The sequence below is a fragment of the Podarcis gaigeae genome (genome assembly GCF_964106915.1).
Source record: "Podarcis gaigeae genome assembly, chromosome: 18".
Taxonomy (NCBI): domain Eukaryota; kingdom Metazoa; phylum Chordata; class Lepidosauria; order Squamata; family Lacertidae; genus Podarcis; species Podarcis gaigeae.
In genome coordinates, this window is record NC_139696.1 from 12473793 (window position 1) to 12489151 (window position 15359).

The following is a 15359-nucleotide window of genomic DNA, read 5'->3' on the forward strand; positions in this document are numbered from 1 at the left end:
GACTAACCATAGTACGATGCAATTTGGCAAACAGCCTTATTGGGGAAAGTGACTCAAAATCATCAGCAGCAAAGAATTAAGATTAAATTGTGAGTGGTTAACTTCTACTCTGGATCAGAAGTCTGTAATTAGGTCTCTGTTGGCGATTCATGGAGGCTTTGTAAAGAATCACAGAATCATAGAATTGCAGAGATGGTGGGACCCCTGAGGGTCATCCAGTCCAACCCCCTGCAATGCAGGAATCTTTTGCCCAAAGCAGGGCTCGAACCCACGACTCTTGAGATTGAGTCTCCTGCTCTACCAATTGAGCCATCCCAGACTCTGTTCCACTTGCCTGCCAGTGACTGAGCTCAGGTAACCACAGTTACAAAATGTATTATTTGAGCGACCTGCATAGACAAAGGCGGAGAAAGCCAAAGAGATGGCTATTCTTTGAAACTGATTTATGACTCTTGGCTCATCGGAGAATAAAACTGTATGTTTAAAATGTTGAAACTTGATAAAAATTAAATTGGAAAAAAATGAATTGAGGGGACACCAAACTAGGAGGGGTCACAGGAGATTCAAAATGACCACAACACATTGCAGACCTGGGCGCAAGCTAACAAATGAATTTTAGTCAGGACAGATGTCAGGTTTGGCACTTGGGCAAGAAGAACCAGATGCAAAAATATAGGAAGGGGGACACCTGGCTTACTAGCAGGGCCTGTGAAGAGGATCTCTAGGGGTCTTGGTGGACCACAAGCTGAACATGAGTCCACCGGGTGATGCAGCAGCAGAAAAAGGGAGTGCTCTTCTAGGCTGTTTAAGAGGAGTGTAGTGTTCAGATCAAGGCCGGCGGTTCCCGTTGCTCAGTCCCTGCTCCTGCCAACCTAGCAGTTCAAAAGCACGTCAAAAGTGCAAGTAGATAAATAGGTACCGCTCCGGCGGGAAGGTAAACGGCGTTTCCGTGTGCTGCTCTGGTTTGCCAGAAGCGGCTTAGTCCTGCTGGCCACATGACCCAGAAGCTGTACGCCAGCTCCCTCGGCCATTAAAGCGAGATGAGCGCTGCAACCCCAGAGTCCCACTGGACCCAATGGTCAGGGGTCCCTTTACCTTTAGTGTTCAGATCAAGGGAAAAAACAGAACTGCTCTCTTCTGCCTTGGTGAGACCACACCTGGAATCCTGTGTCCAATTCTGGGTGCCACAATTTAAGAAGGGTGCTGGCAAACTGGAATGTATGCAGAGGTTGTCTGCATGCCAGCAAGAACTTTTCTACCATGGAAAGGAGGTGGCAGACTCTCCTTCCTTGGAGGTTCATAAGTGGAGGTTGTTTGACCATCTACCAGGGTGCTTTAGCGGAGATTCCTGCTTTGCAGGGGGGTTGGACTGGATGACCCTTGGGATCCCTTCCTACCCTATAATCCTGAGATTCTTTGACCTCAGAAGGTGTTGGGAGAGTTAATTAGAGAGTTCTGAAACTGGTAGGGTGACCATGGGGGGGGGGTATAGTTGCGATTCTGGCCCTGCAGTAACTAACTACACTAGGGGTCAGCAAACACCAGGGGTCATTTTCAGCAGGGGGCCGGTCCACTGTCCCTCAGACTTTGTGGGGGGCCGGATTATATTTTGGAGAGAAAAATAAAGAACAAATTCCTATGCCTCACAAATAACCCAGAAATGCATTTTAAAAGACATCTGAAGGCAGCCCTGTTTAGGGAAGCTTTTAATGTTTAACAGACTATTGTATTTTAATAATTTGTTGGAAGCCGCACAGAGTGGCTGGGGAAACCCAGCCAGATGGGCGGGGTATAAATAATAATATATTATTATTATTTTAATTATTGCAGTGGGTTGGGCTGGATGACCCCTGGGTGCCCCTTATAAAGCTGTTTCTAGGAGAACAGCACCTGCAGCTATGTCCAGTTTGTTGTTCCCCAGGCATGATGAACGCCTTCCGCAGCAGCCTTGTCACCATCCCTGAGCAAACAGTCAGGGGCTCTGACCAGACTTTCCTGTTCTACCTGCAGGCTTACTTGCAGACACCCTGTTTGCACTGGATGTTCTCTCTCTCTCTCACACACACACACACACACACACACACATTCCTTCTCCCCTTCCACCATCGTCTTGCACAGCCTGAGGACGTGCAATGAAGCTGAGTGTTGTGAAATTCAGGACAGATAAAAGGAAGCAGCAGAGCTGAACTGTGGTACTCCCTGCCACAGGATGTAGCGATGGCCAGCAACTTGGATGGCTGCAAAAGAGGACGAGGGCCAATTTGTGGCTATGGATGGCTGTGCTCTGCCTCCGCAGTGGAAATGCTTCTGGGTGGCAGTTGCAGGAAACCTCAGGAGGAGAGGATAGCATCTGCTTGGCCACTGTGAGAACAGGATATTGGATGATGATGATGATTTGCTAGGCATGACCCAGTAGCCCCTTCTTATGTTCCAACAATTTAAAAAAATGAAAAAACACTGTTATATTACCAAGCATTAATATACAGTGGTGTATATTCTTCTTATCCTAATGTGCATATAATTATCAATAACTTATTTTTCTTTCTTTTCCATCCTCATTTGCTCTTTTCTTTTTCTTCTCTTTTTATAAATGAAATTCTTCTAATAAAATATTAATAATAAAACATTCCAACTGTCTATTGTTATTATTGTTATTGTTATTGTTATTATTATTATTATTTACTATGCCTGATCCACTGCCTCTTGTGGCAAAGAGTCCAGTTTATCTAAGAAGCCCTTCCTCTCCTCTCTCAACTCTCCCAATGTTCAGCTTCACCTGATTGTCTGAGAGTTCTAATGAGAAAAGGAGGAAAACTTCCAGTGGGAGGGAGTTCCGCAGTCCAGCTAAGCGCCGGGTGACAAAGGTACTTCCTTTTCTGCGTCCTGAATTTGCCAGCATGGAATCCTCTTATGCTGTAAATGTGTTTCAAAGAAAGATTTTAGGAAACTTTAAAAACCAGCGCACACAAAGTCGTTTTTTAGAAAAACAAGTGGTTTTTATTATTAAAAGAGCAACTTTTCCAACAGCAATTCTCCCCCCCTTTCCCCCCCCCCTTTGCAGCTTGGAAAATGGGAAAGCGCCTCCTCCCGACTTCTGGGCTCTGACGCAGCTTAGGAATGAAAGATGGAGAATACAAAATAACAATAAAAATAATATGGAGCGATTTGTGGTAAGGGAGGAACGTCTCGCCCTTCGGTGCAAAATCCCTTCCGCCTCGAACTGCGCACGGATCCGCCTCCTCCTCCATTCCTCCATTCCCAGGTGGCTGCTTCTCTCTCCCCAACTCCAGTGTTTTAAAATCCAGGCGAAAAATAATTTAAAAACCCGCAAACATCTCCTTCCTGTCGCAAGACACACTTTTGGAACAAACCGGAGGCGACTGCTGGGACGGGGTCTGATCAGGAGCCAGCGAGGTAAATCCCTGGAAAAGGAGAGCAAGGGGGGAACTTTGGGATTCCTGCCTTGCAGCAGGTCAGACTAGATGACCGCTATTGCCCCTCCCGACTCTGCCAGCCCCCATTCCTACTACCTGTGGCGAACCTCTTCTTGACCAGCGACATGCGGTACCCGCTGCCCACCAGCTCCACATCTGCCCCGGAAAGGGTGCTCCCCTCGCTGGTGAACTGGGCTGCCACGGGGCTGGGCTTGCTGGGACCAGTCAGGGGTTCCCAGCTGGCCAGGAGGCGGCCGGATCCTGCAGAGAAAAGAGAAGAAGAGATGGACCCAAGCGAAGGAGATGGGGCCCCCCAGGTTCCAGAGAGCCGCTGCTTCCCTGCACAGGGGGCGGGCAAGAGGAAGAAGAGCCGCCCACCAGCCGGACTGGAGCCTGGCATCCGCGCCACCCCTTGGCCAGCTCACCTGGGTGCCCTTGGGTGCCAGGGAGGTCCAGGAGCCGCCACAGCAATCGCTTCTCCTCCAGGTTCCTGCAAGAGGGGAGAGAAAGAGACAAGCTGCTTGGGCCATTTGTACATTTTGCTGCAGAGCCCCGTTGGTGAGAGCCTGGTGCTGATGACGCCAAGGTCGTAGGTTCGATCCCTGTAAGGGACAACTGCCAATCCTGCATTGCAGCAGGTTGGACTGGATAACACTCAGGGCCACTTCCAACTCTACCATTCTAGGATTCTAGGAGATATATATATATATATCCAACAACCAAAACACAGACAGTGAAAACAAACAGTGAAACCCCCCAGGCGGCTGATACATTGGGTATACATAATCAATAATAACATATTCAAATCAACCATATGTACAATTCCATATACCTTAACACTCTCCCTCCACAAGGTCTATTTAACTTTTAACATTTTAATTGCCCCAAATTGTTCAAACCTGCCCAAATAATTCAATATTTTCTCAAACCAATCCTCCTCCTCCTCCTCCTCCCTGACCTTAAACCCTTTCATTTTATGTATCTTCACAGTTAGATATTCTAAAATGCTAATATTTTTCAATTTTTCCCTCCATTGGATTCTAAGATTTCTATCCCCGAGGGACTCCCCTGGGAATGGCTTTGACTGGCCAGGTGAAGCAGGTGAGGGGAGCCAAAGGGTCTCAGACCCCCGGTCAGTTAGGGGCTTCCCCTGCGTGCAAAGACAGGCTCTGATGGAGGGAGTGGACAAGACCAAGAGGGGGGTCCAACGGTCAAGAAGGCAGTTTCTGTTTGTGCTGTGGGATCTGTCCACCTGGGAAGGAAGGAAAACTTGGACCCTAAACCTCCGCTGGCTTGTGGGAGAAGAAAAGGCTCAGGAGCCAATCTGGAGTTGGGCCCCTAAAACAGTCTTGTATCTCACCTTCCAGCAATTTCTGCAGCCAGGCTGCGGCCCAACGCCTTGCTCTCACGGAATAAAAAAAGAGGAGAGTTGGGACCCCAAGAGTCATCCACCCAACCCCTTGCAATGCAGGAAACTTCCGTCACCCAGGCCGAGGGGGGGCTCTTGCCATCTGGCCAGCCCCGGACCCCCAGGCACACAGCCCTGGCTTGCCCCCCAAGGAGCTCACTTGGAGGCTGCTGAGGCTTCACCCCCGGAGGCACACTCTGTTGCTTTTCGAGACAGACGGATGCCAGCCACAAGACTCCCTTTCCCCTTTGGGAAATGCATCTGCTTGGTTTGGGGGGCCAATGAACTGGGGGGGGTGCAGAATCCTAGAAGTGCAAGCTTGGGAGGGTCACCCAAGGGTCCTCTAGTCCAACAAGGGAGGAATCTTTTTGCCCCACATGGCTTGAAACCAAGACCCTGAGATTAAGTCTCTCATGCTCAAGCAAAAAAGCAATAAAACAACTTGGTATCTGAAAAACAGTTAAAAGCCTTCTTAAAACAGGGGAGCCTTTTAGCCATTGTGCAGCTATGATTCCCAGCTCCCTTAGCAAACTAGTTCCCAGGATTCAGGGGCAGAGACTTCGGGCGGAATTGCATTTGCCTTTTTCATTGTGAGAACTGAATACTGGACTAGGTGGGCCATTTCCCTGATCCAGCCAGGTCCTTGTACTCTTGTAGAACCTCCAGCTCCAGATGGAGTCTATCTCCATTCCCCAGTCCTTGGGGACATTTGGCCACTGGGAGGACAGGGTGCTGCTTCACCCCCTTTTTGGCTACACTTGGGGTCCCCCAACCCCTGGATTCCAGGTCCCGTGAGATCTCCAAGTTCACCGGAGATCCAGACCCAAGCTCAGCCCTGCTCCCCAGGCTGCCTCTGGTGACTCACTATTAACTTGGGGCAGATTTTGCCAAATTATTACCGCCTAGCGTGCCCTGGGGCCTCTTGCAAAAGAGCGGCTCGCCCAACAGGCATTTCTGGTCCCCGTTAAGAAACTGTTGACTCCCCCCAGAACCAGCCGGGGCTCCGCGCCGAGATTGGGCAACCTCCCCAGAGGACAGATTTATCCCTTTTTTCTCTGGAAATTGTTTTTTGGTCCCGTTTGCAAAATAAAATAAGCCACTTCTTCCTCCGGAGGTGGCATCTCACTTGGAGCAGAACCTGCCCAAATCAGCTGGCGTGGCTCACTGAGCTTGCTCTGGTTTCGGTGAGTCCACTCTGAGTAGAGGCTCCCAAAAAGACTGAAACAGGACAGGTTGATGTAGCTGCCAAAGCTGCCTTCTGCTGAGCTAGACCATTCGTGGAACAGTAGAGGTGGAAGGGACCCCAGGGGTCATCCAGCCCAACCCCCTGCCCTGGTTCCTATCTAGCTGAGATTTGTGGAGGCAGCGGTGGCACAGTGGTTAGAGTGCTGGACTAGGACCAGCGAGGGACCAGGGTCCCAATCTCCCTGCTCAGTGCTCATTGGGTGATGATGCCTTGGGGGCCAGTCGCTCACTCTCAGCCTAGAATACCTGGCAAGGGGGCTGCGACCAAGTGAAGATGTTTCTCTCCCCTCCTTTACCTCAATATAATTAATTTAACACAAGTATAAAATTTAATATGCATTTAAAAGTTGGCCTGCCGGGCTTCCAGGATGTTTCTCTTTCCTCCCTTCCTCGGTGGTGGCCCCCGCCCTGGGGAACGCCCTCCCGTCAGATGTCAAGGACTTTTAGAAGACATCTGAAGGCAGCCCTGTTTAGGGAAGCTTTTTATGTTTGATGTTTTATTCTGTTTTTAATATGTTGGGAGCTGCCCAGAGTGACTGGGGATGGGCGGGGTATAAATAAATTTATTATTATTATTACTCACTGCTCAATGTAACAATTAAAAAATGATAAAATGTTAAAATGCGTCAAAGTATTTCCTAATTCCATTTCCATACTTAAGATTTCCACAGTTAACATAGGAAATACTTTTCCCAATTCCATTTCAATATATTAACATATTTTAGAATTTTAGAATTTCCCCCCCTTTTCTCCCCTCCTTTGTTTCCCATTGATTTTATTTAACTACCACGTATTCCCAAATGTTAAGCAGAGTCCCTTTTCCCTTGGTCAGCCCACAAAAACCACGCGTTATAAATCAATATTTCACAAACGCAGCAGGGCGGAATATTAATTTAATAAATAGTAAGCATGACCTTGTCTCCCCAAGACAACCCCCCACCCCAAAACCAGACCCGGGTCTCACCACGAGGCGCTCGGCTGGGGCTGGACGTTGGCAGCCGGTTCTTCAATGGGCAGGAGGATCTGGACGTTGCCAAGGGCTGCAGCCGAGGCCAAAGCCCCCGTGTTGTAGCTGTAGTCAATGCGCACCTGCGTGGCCTCCGACCCACATGCCCAGTCCACGGAGAGCTGCAAGGGGGCCCAGCGTGGGCCTTGCTTGGAGTACTGGAGTCGAGGGGCAGAGAGAGTCGGAAAGACAATCCTTTCTCTCTCCCTCTTTGGAGAAGGGTCATCCAGCCCACCCCCAGCCATGCAGGAGCCATGGGAGGGGGAATCATGGAAAGGTTGAAGCAAAAGGGACCCCGGGGGTCATCCAGCCCACCCCGGCCATGCAGGAGCCACGGCTGGTTCTGGACTCCTGATGGTCCTGGGCTGCTTAGAGAGGATGGGGGTCTGGAAGCACTGGGGGGGGGGCAGTTCCCCTTTCCTCAGCTCTTCCCTCCCCCAACCCAACCACCCGCAGGGCCCGTCTGTTCCACCTGGTATCTGAGGAGGGTGACGTTGTAGTACGGGGCGCCCGGCGCCTGCTCCGCCTGCTTCTGGAGGTGTGCAGTGAGGGCGGCCATGTTGAGCCAGAAGTCCTTGCTGTGGGGGTCACTTTGCGAGGTGTCACTGGGGGGGGGGGCGGAAGAGAAATCCATCACCACCCAGGAGGTCAGTCTGGTTCTGTGGGGTGCCCCCCCACAATCTGAGAGGAGAAGGACCCCCTCCTCTTTGCTCTCCCTCCCTGCTCCAACAAAGTCCTACTCAGAGTAGACCCGCTGGAACAACAGGCCAACTTGGCTCTCTCCTGCTTTCAGAGGTCTGGTTCTCTGCCCCACGGATTGAGCTCCTCTCTCATTCTCCCCCCAACCATGTGCAATTCTTGGGGGTCCACATAGTTCCCCGCAGTGGATTTGGGGGAGCCCCAGGGAGAAAGCGGAACAGGGCAGCTGGATCCGACCCTCTGAGCGGAAGGGAGCAGAACCCCGCCCGGCTTTTCCAGTTTCTCCCACAGGGGCACCCTATGCCCCCCATCTCCCCCCCCCGCGTGGTACCTGAAGAGGAGTTCGGTGTTGGGCAGGAACTGGTCGATGGCGGCCGTGTGGCGCAGGCGGAAGCTGAGGACGGGGGGTGCAGGGGCGCTGCTGAAGACACGCAGGATCCCCGCCGGGAAGGACATGGTCAGCTCCCCCGTGACCTTGACCAGGCAGCTGCAGGAGAGGCGAGACAGAGCCTGGCATTATCACCCCTGGCCCTATTTGCCCTATCCAAGCACTCTCCGTCCCGTCCCAGGAGCCCCTCACGCCCCAGGAGGGACTGCCACTTGCTTCTGCAAAAGAGCGCCAGCGGGAGAGCCCACTACCCCACACTGCCACATCTGCTTGCAAGTCATAGAAGGGGGACCCCCCAGGGTCATCCAGGCCAACCCCCTGCAATGCAGGAATCTTTTGCCCGACGTGGGGCTTGAACCCACGACCCTGAGATTCAGAGTCTCCTGCTCAACCAACTGAGCAGAGAGATCAGGGCAGAGGCAAAGGGAAGTTCAGCGAAGCTGGCTGATGTTTCATTGCATTTTACATTTTTTGTTGGGAGCTGCCCAGAGCGGCTGCCGCAACCCAGTTGGATGGGCGGCATGAAAATAATAAAATTGTTGTTGTTGTTCCACAAAACAGGAAAAGTGTATAGATCTGAAACCGTGGCTGTGAGAGAGAGAGATCACCCATATTCCCAGAGCCCGCGTGCAAAGTAGGACGGAGACCTTAAAATCCTTGTTTCGCATCAGGTACCTAAGCTGATCTGTCATGAACAGAGGCAGCAAGCTCTCCATCTGGCTTGGGCATCAAGGCCAGGATTGGCTCTGGGAGCCAAGGGGCGACTGCACAGGATCTTGCAGGAACCGGGACGACTCCACAAGATGTCACATGGGGTTGTGGAACTGAGCGGCCCTGGACCCTTCAAAGCTGTTTTTGCACCCCTCAGTCGCCTCAGTGGGCACCAGCTTCTTCAAAGGCAAACCCAGAACTTTTGAGATCGCCTCTAAACCAGTGACAAAGTTACGTACCTGTTCAGTGCAGTTTCACACCAGTTTGGAGCAAATTGGAAAGTGCCAGGTTTTGGGGTGTTAAGTACGAATACCAGTATTGTGTGTCTATTACAGTGGACACTTGGGTTGTGAACGTGATCCATGCGGGAGGCATGTTCACAAGCTGCAGTGTCCGCAACCCACAGTGCCGCATCTGCCCATGCACGAGTTGCGAGTCGGCACTTCTGTGCATGTGCAAAGCGTGATTTGGTGTTTCTGCACATGCACGAGCGCCGAAACCCGGAAGTAACCCGTTCTGGTACTTCTGGGTTTTGGCACGTCCGTGACCCGAAAACACACAACCTGAAGCGTCCGTAACCTGAGGTATGACTGTATTCAGTTGGGGGGGGGCCAAAAAAATATGGGACTTGCAGTACAAAAGAAGCCCAAAACTTTGGCATTGGTTTGGAGGTGGTCCCAAATTTCGGTGCTTAAGAGACTGACGGCATCGAGAAGCAGAGCCAAGACATCCAGATCTGGTGTGAAAATGGCAATGAGGTGAGGGGTCCCCCCAAAAAACACCCCCACAAACACACACTGCCCTCCGTCCTCCGTTTATTACCTGTCTGGGCTGCGGCCTTTGAAATAGGCATGGATGTATTCCGTGAAGGCCGTTGCCACGGGGAGAGCGCCCTGCGCACCCAGGACAATGGGAGACGGGCCCCGCGAGACGCCTGGCCAGAGAAAGAGAAAGTCAAGCGGTCACGGGGGGAACGCCAGGGAGTGGGAAGCGAGTCCCAAGAAGATGTGGGGTATTTGGCTCGAAGGAGCATAGAATCAAAGGAACTGGATCTGAGGATATCAACTTTCCGAAGTCAGACAGCCATTGGCACCTGCTGCCCCCCAGCACCCCTAGGGAATCCCACCCACCCTGAGGGCCACTTAACGGAAGGTGAAAGCAGGGGGCCCCCTTTGCGTCAGTCACCCCTTAAGTCATTCTCGTTTTCTCTGCAGTAAAAAAATCAAGGCATTTTGAAGAAGTCGGGGGCCCCCGAAGCATTTCTCGTGCCTCCTCCTCCCCCCACTAACACTCTGCGGCTTGTTGCGCAATGGGGCGAGGCCTCCCCAAAAGAAAGCCGGGCGCCCACACGCCCCCCAAGCCCGCAGCCCCCTCCGCGGAGCACCTACCGAGTCCCGGCTGGGTGGCCATGAAGAAGGCCCGCTCCGTCATGCCAGCCGAGCTCTGCGGGGTCGACAAGGCCCAGAGACGCGAGGGGCTGAGCGAGCGAGGCTGGGGGCACAGCGAGAGAGATGGGCGGCGTGTGAATTATTCAATGATGACCATGCTTATTGTTCTGATTAATAATACCACTTCTGAGGACTCACAATTGTTTCACCAACAACCTGTTCATCATTCTATAGGGCTTCTGTTGCATTTGCAATGTTCTCTTTTCCAAATCTTATTTATTAATTTTTCACATACTCACACAAAAAATTCTGAACGTATTTTAACATAAACTGTAAATTACTTGATCCATTGACTTCCTACCCCCTTCTTCCATGGTTTCCATAAAGGTAAAGGTAAAGGTACCCCTGCCCGTACGGGCCAGTCTTGACAGACTCTGGGGTTGTGCGCCCATCTCACTTAAGAGGCCAGGGGCCAGCGCTGTCCGGAGACACTTCCGGGTCACGTGGCCAGCGTGACATCGCTGCTCTGGCGAGCCAGAGCCGCACACGGAAATGCCGTTTACCTTCCCGCTGGTAAGCGGTCCCTATTTATCTACTTGCACCCGGAGGTGCTTTTGAACTGCTAGGTTGGCAGGCGCTGGGACCGAGCAGCGGGAGCGCACCCCGCCGCAGGGATTCGAACCGCCGACCTTTCAATCGGCAAGTCCTAGGCGCTGAGGCTTTAACCCACAGCGCCACCTGCGTCCCATAATGTATCGCGTAGTCGGTAAATATGGTTTCCATATTTACCCTTAAATCACCTGTGCTCTTCAATATGTGCAATCTATCCTATATATCTTAATATATTATCGCTGTTGCTCATAGTTCAAGTCCTGCTCATGTTTTTATCTCTCTTTAGTAGTTCTTTAAATGCTCAATAAGTGTCTCCTCAGGGAATTTTTCATCATTTGCGTCTCTAATATTTTCTGTCGGTCTTGCCAGTTCCGCATACTCCATCATTTTCAAAAGCTGTTCTTCTTTGCAGCAAATTCTTATATCTCATCCGTACACTTTACAAGCTTTTCCTTGCGACAGGATTCAGAAATCCTTTGCAGACTTTATTTTATCATACCCTAAGTAGGCTAGCTTTAGTTAATGTTTCTCAGCCTCTGGGAGCCAAAAGCAGAATGGAAAAATAAGGGCTCAACTCAACTCTGAGAAGGCTTGGATCGTGACAGAACAAGACTTCTACCCCAAACCTCCCCAAATTAACCAACCCGCAGTTTGCTAAATTGGGGGGCATCTCTGCACAACAGCACAGCCCCCCAATCGTACGAGGAAACACAAGCCTGTGTGCACAGGCAGGGTCCAGGGCTTGTGGGGCTCACCGTGTCGCTGCCGGTTGAGACTGCCGAGGGCCGTTTTGCGCGGCATCGCCGAGGGGGGGCCACCATGGGGGTCAATCCTGGTGCAGCGGACGGAGGGAGAGAAGCTGCAAGCCAAAGGGAGAGAGAATAGGGGGTTGGTTGGGATAATCAATGATTGGCATAATCAATGTAAATAAGTATTTAAAAGAGAGAGAGCAAGAGAGAGAGAGCTTTGTGGCCCTGTGGGGGGATTCGCACCCAGCTCTCTCCAGTGCTCTAAATCCTGTCTCTCCATCCATCCATCCATCCATCCATCCATCCACAATCAGTTTGCCCAGCCATCCTTTATTGGGCCATTAAGCAAAGCTCAGACCGCAAAAAAGAAAATGCAGAGGCCAATTGTTAATCGTTAACCATAACGAGGTTGAAAGAGCTGTGCAAGATTTGGAGCTTTTGGAAATGAGATTTATTAAGGCCTTCAAGGGAGAAGACGCCCTGGAGGGATCAGCCAGGAAACCACGCTGTCAAAGGGGATCAATGGCGCCTACGTGATGTGATCACCCCAGGGGCAAAAACTACAGCAGGAGGAAGCGAGAGGATCTCAAGCTCTGGGCAAGAGAGCAGTTGAGAGGAACCGAGAAATCCAAGACTCAGAGAACTGTGGAATTGTAAGGGACCCCCAAAGCAAATCCAGCCCAACTCCCTGCAATGCAGAAATCACAGCTGCAGAATCCCAGAGAGATGACCATCTGCTGGGAAACCAGATTGTCCTGCACAATCTCCTTTGCTCTTAATGTTTTCCATCAAAATCATGTTTTTATCATTGACGTTCTGGAATGTGTTTTTAATGTTGTAAACCGCCCTGGGGTCTCCTCATAAAAGGCAGCATATAAATTGAATCCAATAAATTGAATAAATGACAATAATAATATTACAATAATTCTGTGAGATGTGGAAAACTAACGTGTTTTGTTTTTTTTAAATAGACAAAAACAGCTTCAAAAAGAGAAGAAAAAGCAGGAAGAGAGTGAAGAAAAGGGGGGGAGAGGAAAATGGGAAGAAGCAAGTCAGAAAGAGAAAAGGGGCATCTGATTTTCCTTCTGGCGGTTACATAAAAAAAGGTTATTTAAAGCATTCAGTCCAGAGCAACATCCATCTTCTCTGGTGCCAAATAACATTTCTTCTCAATCCAAAATCATTCATTACCTTTTCCCACAAAGTCCAAAAGCAGTTCCCAAATTATTTTTATTAATAATAATAAAAAATCCCCCATTGTTCCGAGACTCTGGCCAACTTCTTATTTCTGTTGCCTGTAATAAATCGGCCAATTGATTGATGGATTGATTGACAGAAAACCCAGACTTGTCAACCCAGACCTTTCATTCCCCACCTTCTTTTAACTGATTTCTTATCCAGTGATCCAAAATGACGAGGAAAACGAGAGTGCAATAGACACTAATAAATATATGGTTCTTATGGCCACGAACGCATCTAGGATTTCATTCTCCACTGCAGAGAAAGACGTGTCTCGCACCCAGACCCGAAGGCAACAGATGAGAAGGGACCCGACCTGCGGCGTGGATCCTGGCAAGAGGAAATGGCAACTCACCGGGGTCTGACGGCACGTCTGGGGGAGCGCCCTCCAGGTCTCTGCCCCGTGGCGCCCAAGGAGAGGGGCTGGTGGAGTCTCCGCTGCTGGGGGGCGCTGGGGACGAGGAGGAGGAGGAGGCCGAGTTCGAGGAGAGGCAGCTATCGCGCTCGCCCCCCCGCGGGGGACACTCTGCAGCCGACCAGCCCCGCCGACCCCCGGGGGCCGCGGCCTCAAGGAAGGGGTCGCTGAAGGGGGACTCGTGCCGGCCCGGGGGAGGCCCGGGGGGCGCCGGGGGCCAGGCCGAGACGGAGTGGGCCCACTCGGGGAGCTCCTGAGAGCCCGTCTGGGGGAGCCAGGGGTCCGGGGTGTCGTCGGCCGGCTGGCAGCAGCGGGGGCCGTCCTTGGGGGGGCGCTTTCCGGGGGGGCTCTGTGGGGTGCCAGGGCGGGGGCTCCAGAGGCGAGCGTCCGGGGAGGGGCCGGTGGCCAGGTGAGACGGGGAGTCCAGGCCGGAGTCTTCCACGTTCTCGGGGGACGAGGAGGAGAAGGGGGAGGGGCTGGAGGCCAACAGGTAAGAGCGGGGGGCTGCGGGGGGGGGGGGAGAGAGAAGTACAATAAATAGACATTGATATCCAGGAGGTATATAGGTATCAATAATAATAGAGATGTCAATATCAAACTCAATAGGCATTGATATTTATAGATCTATAGATCTATATCGATGTTGATTGATAAATAAATATAGATAGATATAGGTAGACATAGATAGATGTATCAATAGATCAATATAAATATCAGTATAGATCTAGCTATCTATATCTCGCTACAGATCCACATCACACCTTTAAAAGACATGGCTTTCTGCTCCCCCGTCCACACTACAGTTCCCAGTCTGCTATTTGTCTACACTTTGGCCACACTTAAAGCCCTGCGATCCCACTTCCAACACAGCCCCCCCCCCAAGAATCCTGGGAGCTGTAGTATGTTCATGGCCCCGTGAGTTGCTGGGGAAAACCTTTTCCCGCTCACAGAGCCACAATTCCCAAAGTTCTCTGGGAAGAGAGTTGGCCGTTAAACGTCCCCTTGATGCAAACTATGAGGACTAGAATCTTACTTTATTTGTAGACAAAGGCATTGTTTGCAGATGGTCCCAGATTCATTCATCCAGGACGGTTTGGGAAAGAGAAATGGCTTCTCCAAAGAATCCTGGGAGTTATAGTTTGCTAAGGGTGCAGGGAGTTGCCAGGAGCTCCCCCCCCCCCCCCGCAGTACCCTCTCCCAGAGTGACAATCTCCATTAAAAGCTCAATTCCTTTTCTCAGGGAACTCTGAGAACTGTAGCTCTGGGTGCAGGGGGTTTCCTTAGAACTACCAGCACTCTTCACAAACTACAGTTCCCAGGATTCTTTGGGGGACGCTACAGCTGTTCAAAGAGGCATCACGGGGCTTTCATAGCATGGCATGAATGTGGCCTGAGGGACCTGCAAGTCAAGCCCACTGGGCCTCCCGGGAACCGTAGTTTGATAAGGGAGGGTGCTGGGAGACGTAGCTGCCAGGATTCTTCAGGGGAGGAAGCCAGTTCTTTCAAGTGGCGTCACAGGGGTGCAGATATGGCCTCAGAGAGGACCTGGGGGAATCGGAAGGGGCCCTCGGGGTCATCTAGCCCACCCCCTGCAATGCAGGGATGCTAGGGACCTTTTTCACCTGAAAACTCCTCATTTTCGAAGGCTGACTCCAGTGGGGGGCCAAAGAGGGCGCTGGCAGGGAGAATGTCGGGCTCAGGTTTGCTGTCACAGCTGCGGAAGAAGAAAACGCTGGACTTGAGAAACTGTGATCTGAACAAGGGCAACAAAATGGGTGGAACTGGCCATCTTTCAGTGTGCCAGCACCCAGCCTGTGGAACTCCCTGCCTCTTGACACAAGCTAGGTGCCTTCACTCTATTCTATTTGGCACCTGCTGAAGACGCTCACAAGCTTAGAAAGTTTGAGTTTGGAGTTTTGGTCCATTCTGTTGTGCCCTTTCCCTTTGTGTGCCTTTGGTTGCGGCTGCAAATTTTTCAGCAGTGGTCTTGTTGTTTTCTCTCTTTTGCAAACTGCTTTCTGTAATCGAGCAGTAATAATAATAATAATAATAATGATAATAATAA

The 15359-nt window shown here is 51.2% G+C and overlaps 1 protein-coding gene across 1 annotated transcript in view; it reads right to left on the reverse strand.

Moving 5' to 3' along the window:
* Nucleotides 1–3048: 3048 nt before the first annotated feature.
* Nucleotides 3049–15359, reverse strand: part of FCHO1 (FCH and mu domain containing endocytic adaptor 1) — a 32482-nt gene continuing 20171 nt past the window's right edge. Inside the window, exons 18-28 of the mRNA XM_083720240.1 lie at nucleotides 14917–15008; nucleotides 13235–13798; nucleotides 11647–11750; nucleotides 10280–10382; nucleotides 9714–9825; nucleotides 8124–8279; nucleotides 7566–7698; nucleotides 7052–7251; nucleotides 3860–3924; nucleotides 3531–3695; nucleotides 3049–3422 (exon numbers count right to left, since the gene is read on the reverse strand). Of these exons, the coding sequence (XP_083576366.1) occupies nucleotides 3400–3422; nucleotides 3531–3695; nucleotides 3860–3924; nucleotides 7052–7251; nucleotides 7566–7698; nucleotides 8124–8279; nucleotides 9714–9825; nucleotides 10280–10382; nucleotides 11647–11750; nucleotides 13235–13798; nucleotides 14917–15008 (1717 nt within the window). The 3' untranslated portion in view covers nucleotides 3049–3399. The remainder of the gene's footprint in view (nucleotides 3423–3530; nucleotides 3696–3859; nucleotides 3925–7051; nucleotides 7252–7565; nucleotides 7699–8123; nucleotides 8280–9713; nucleotides 9826–10279; nucleotides 10383–11646; nucleotides 11751–13234; nucleotides 13799–14916; nucleotides 15009–15359) is intronic.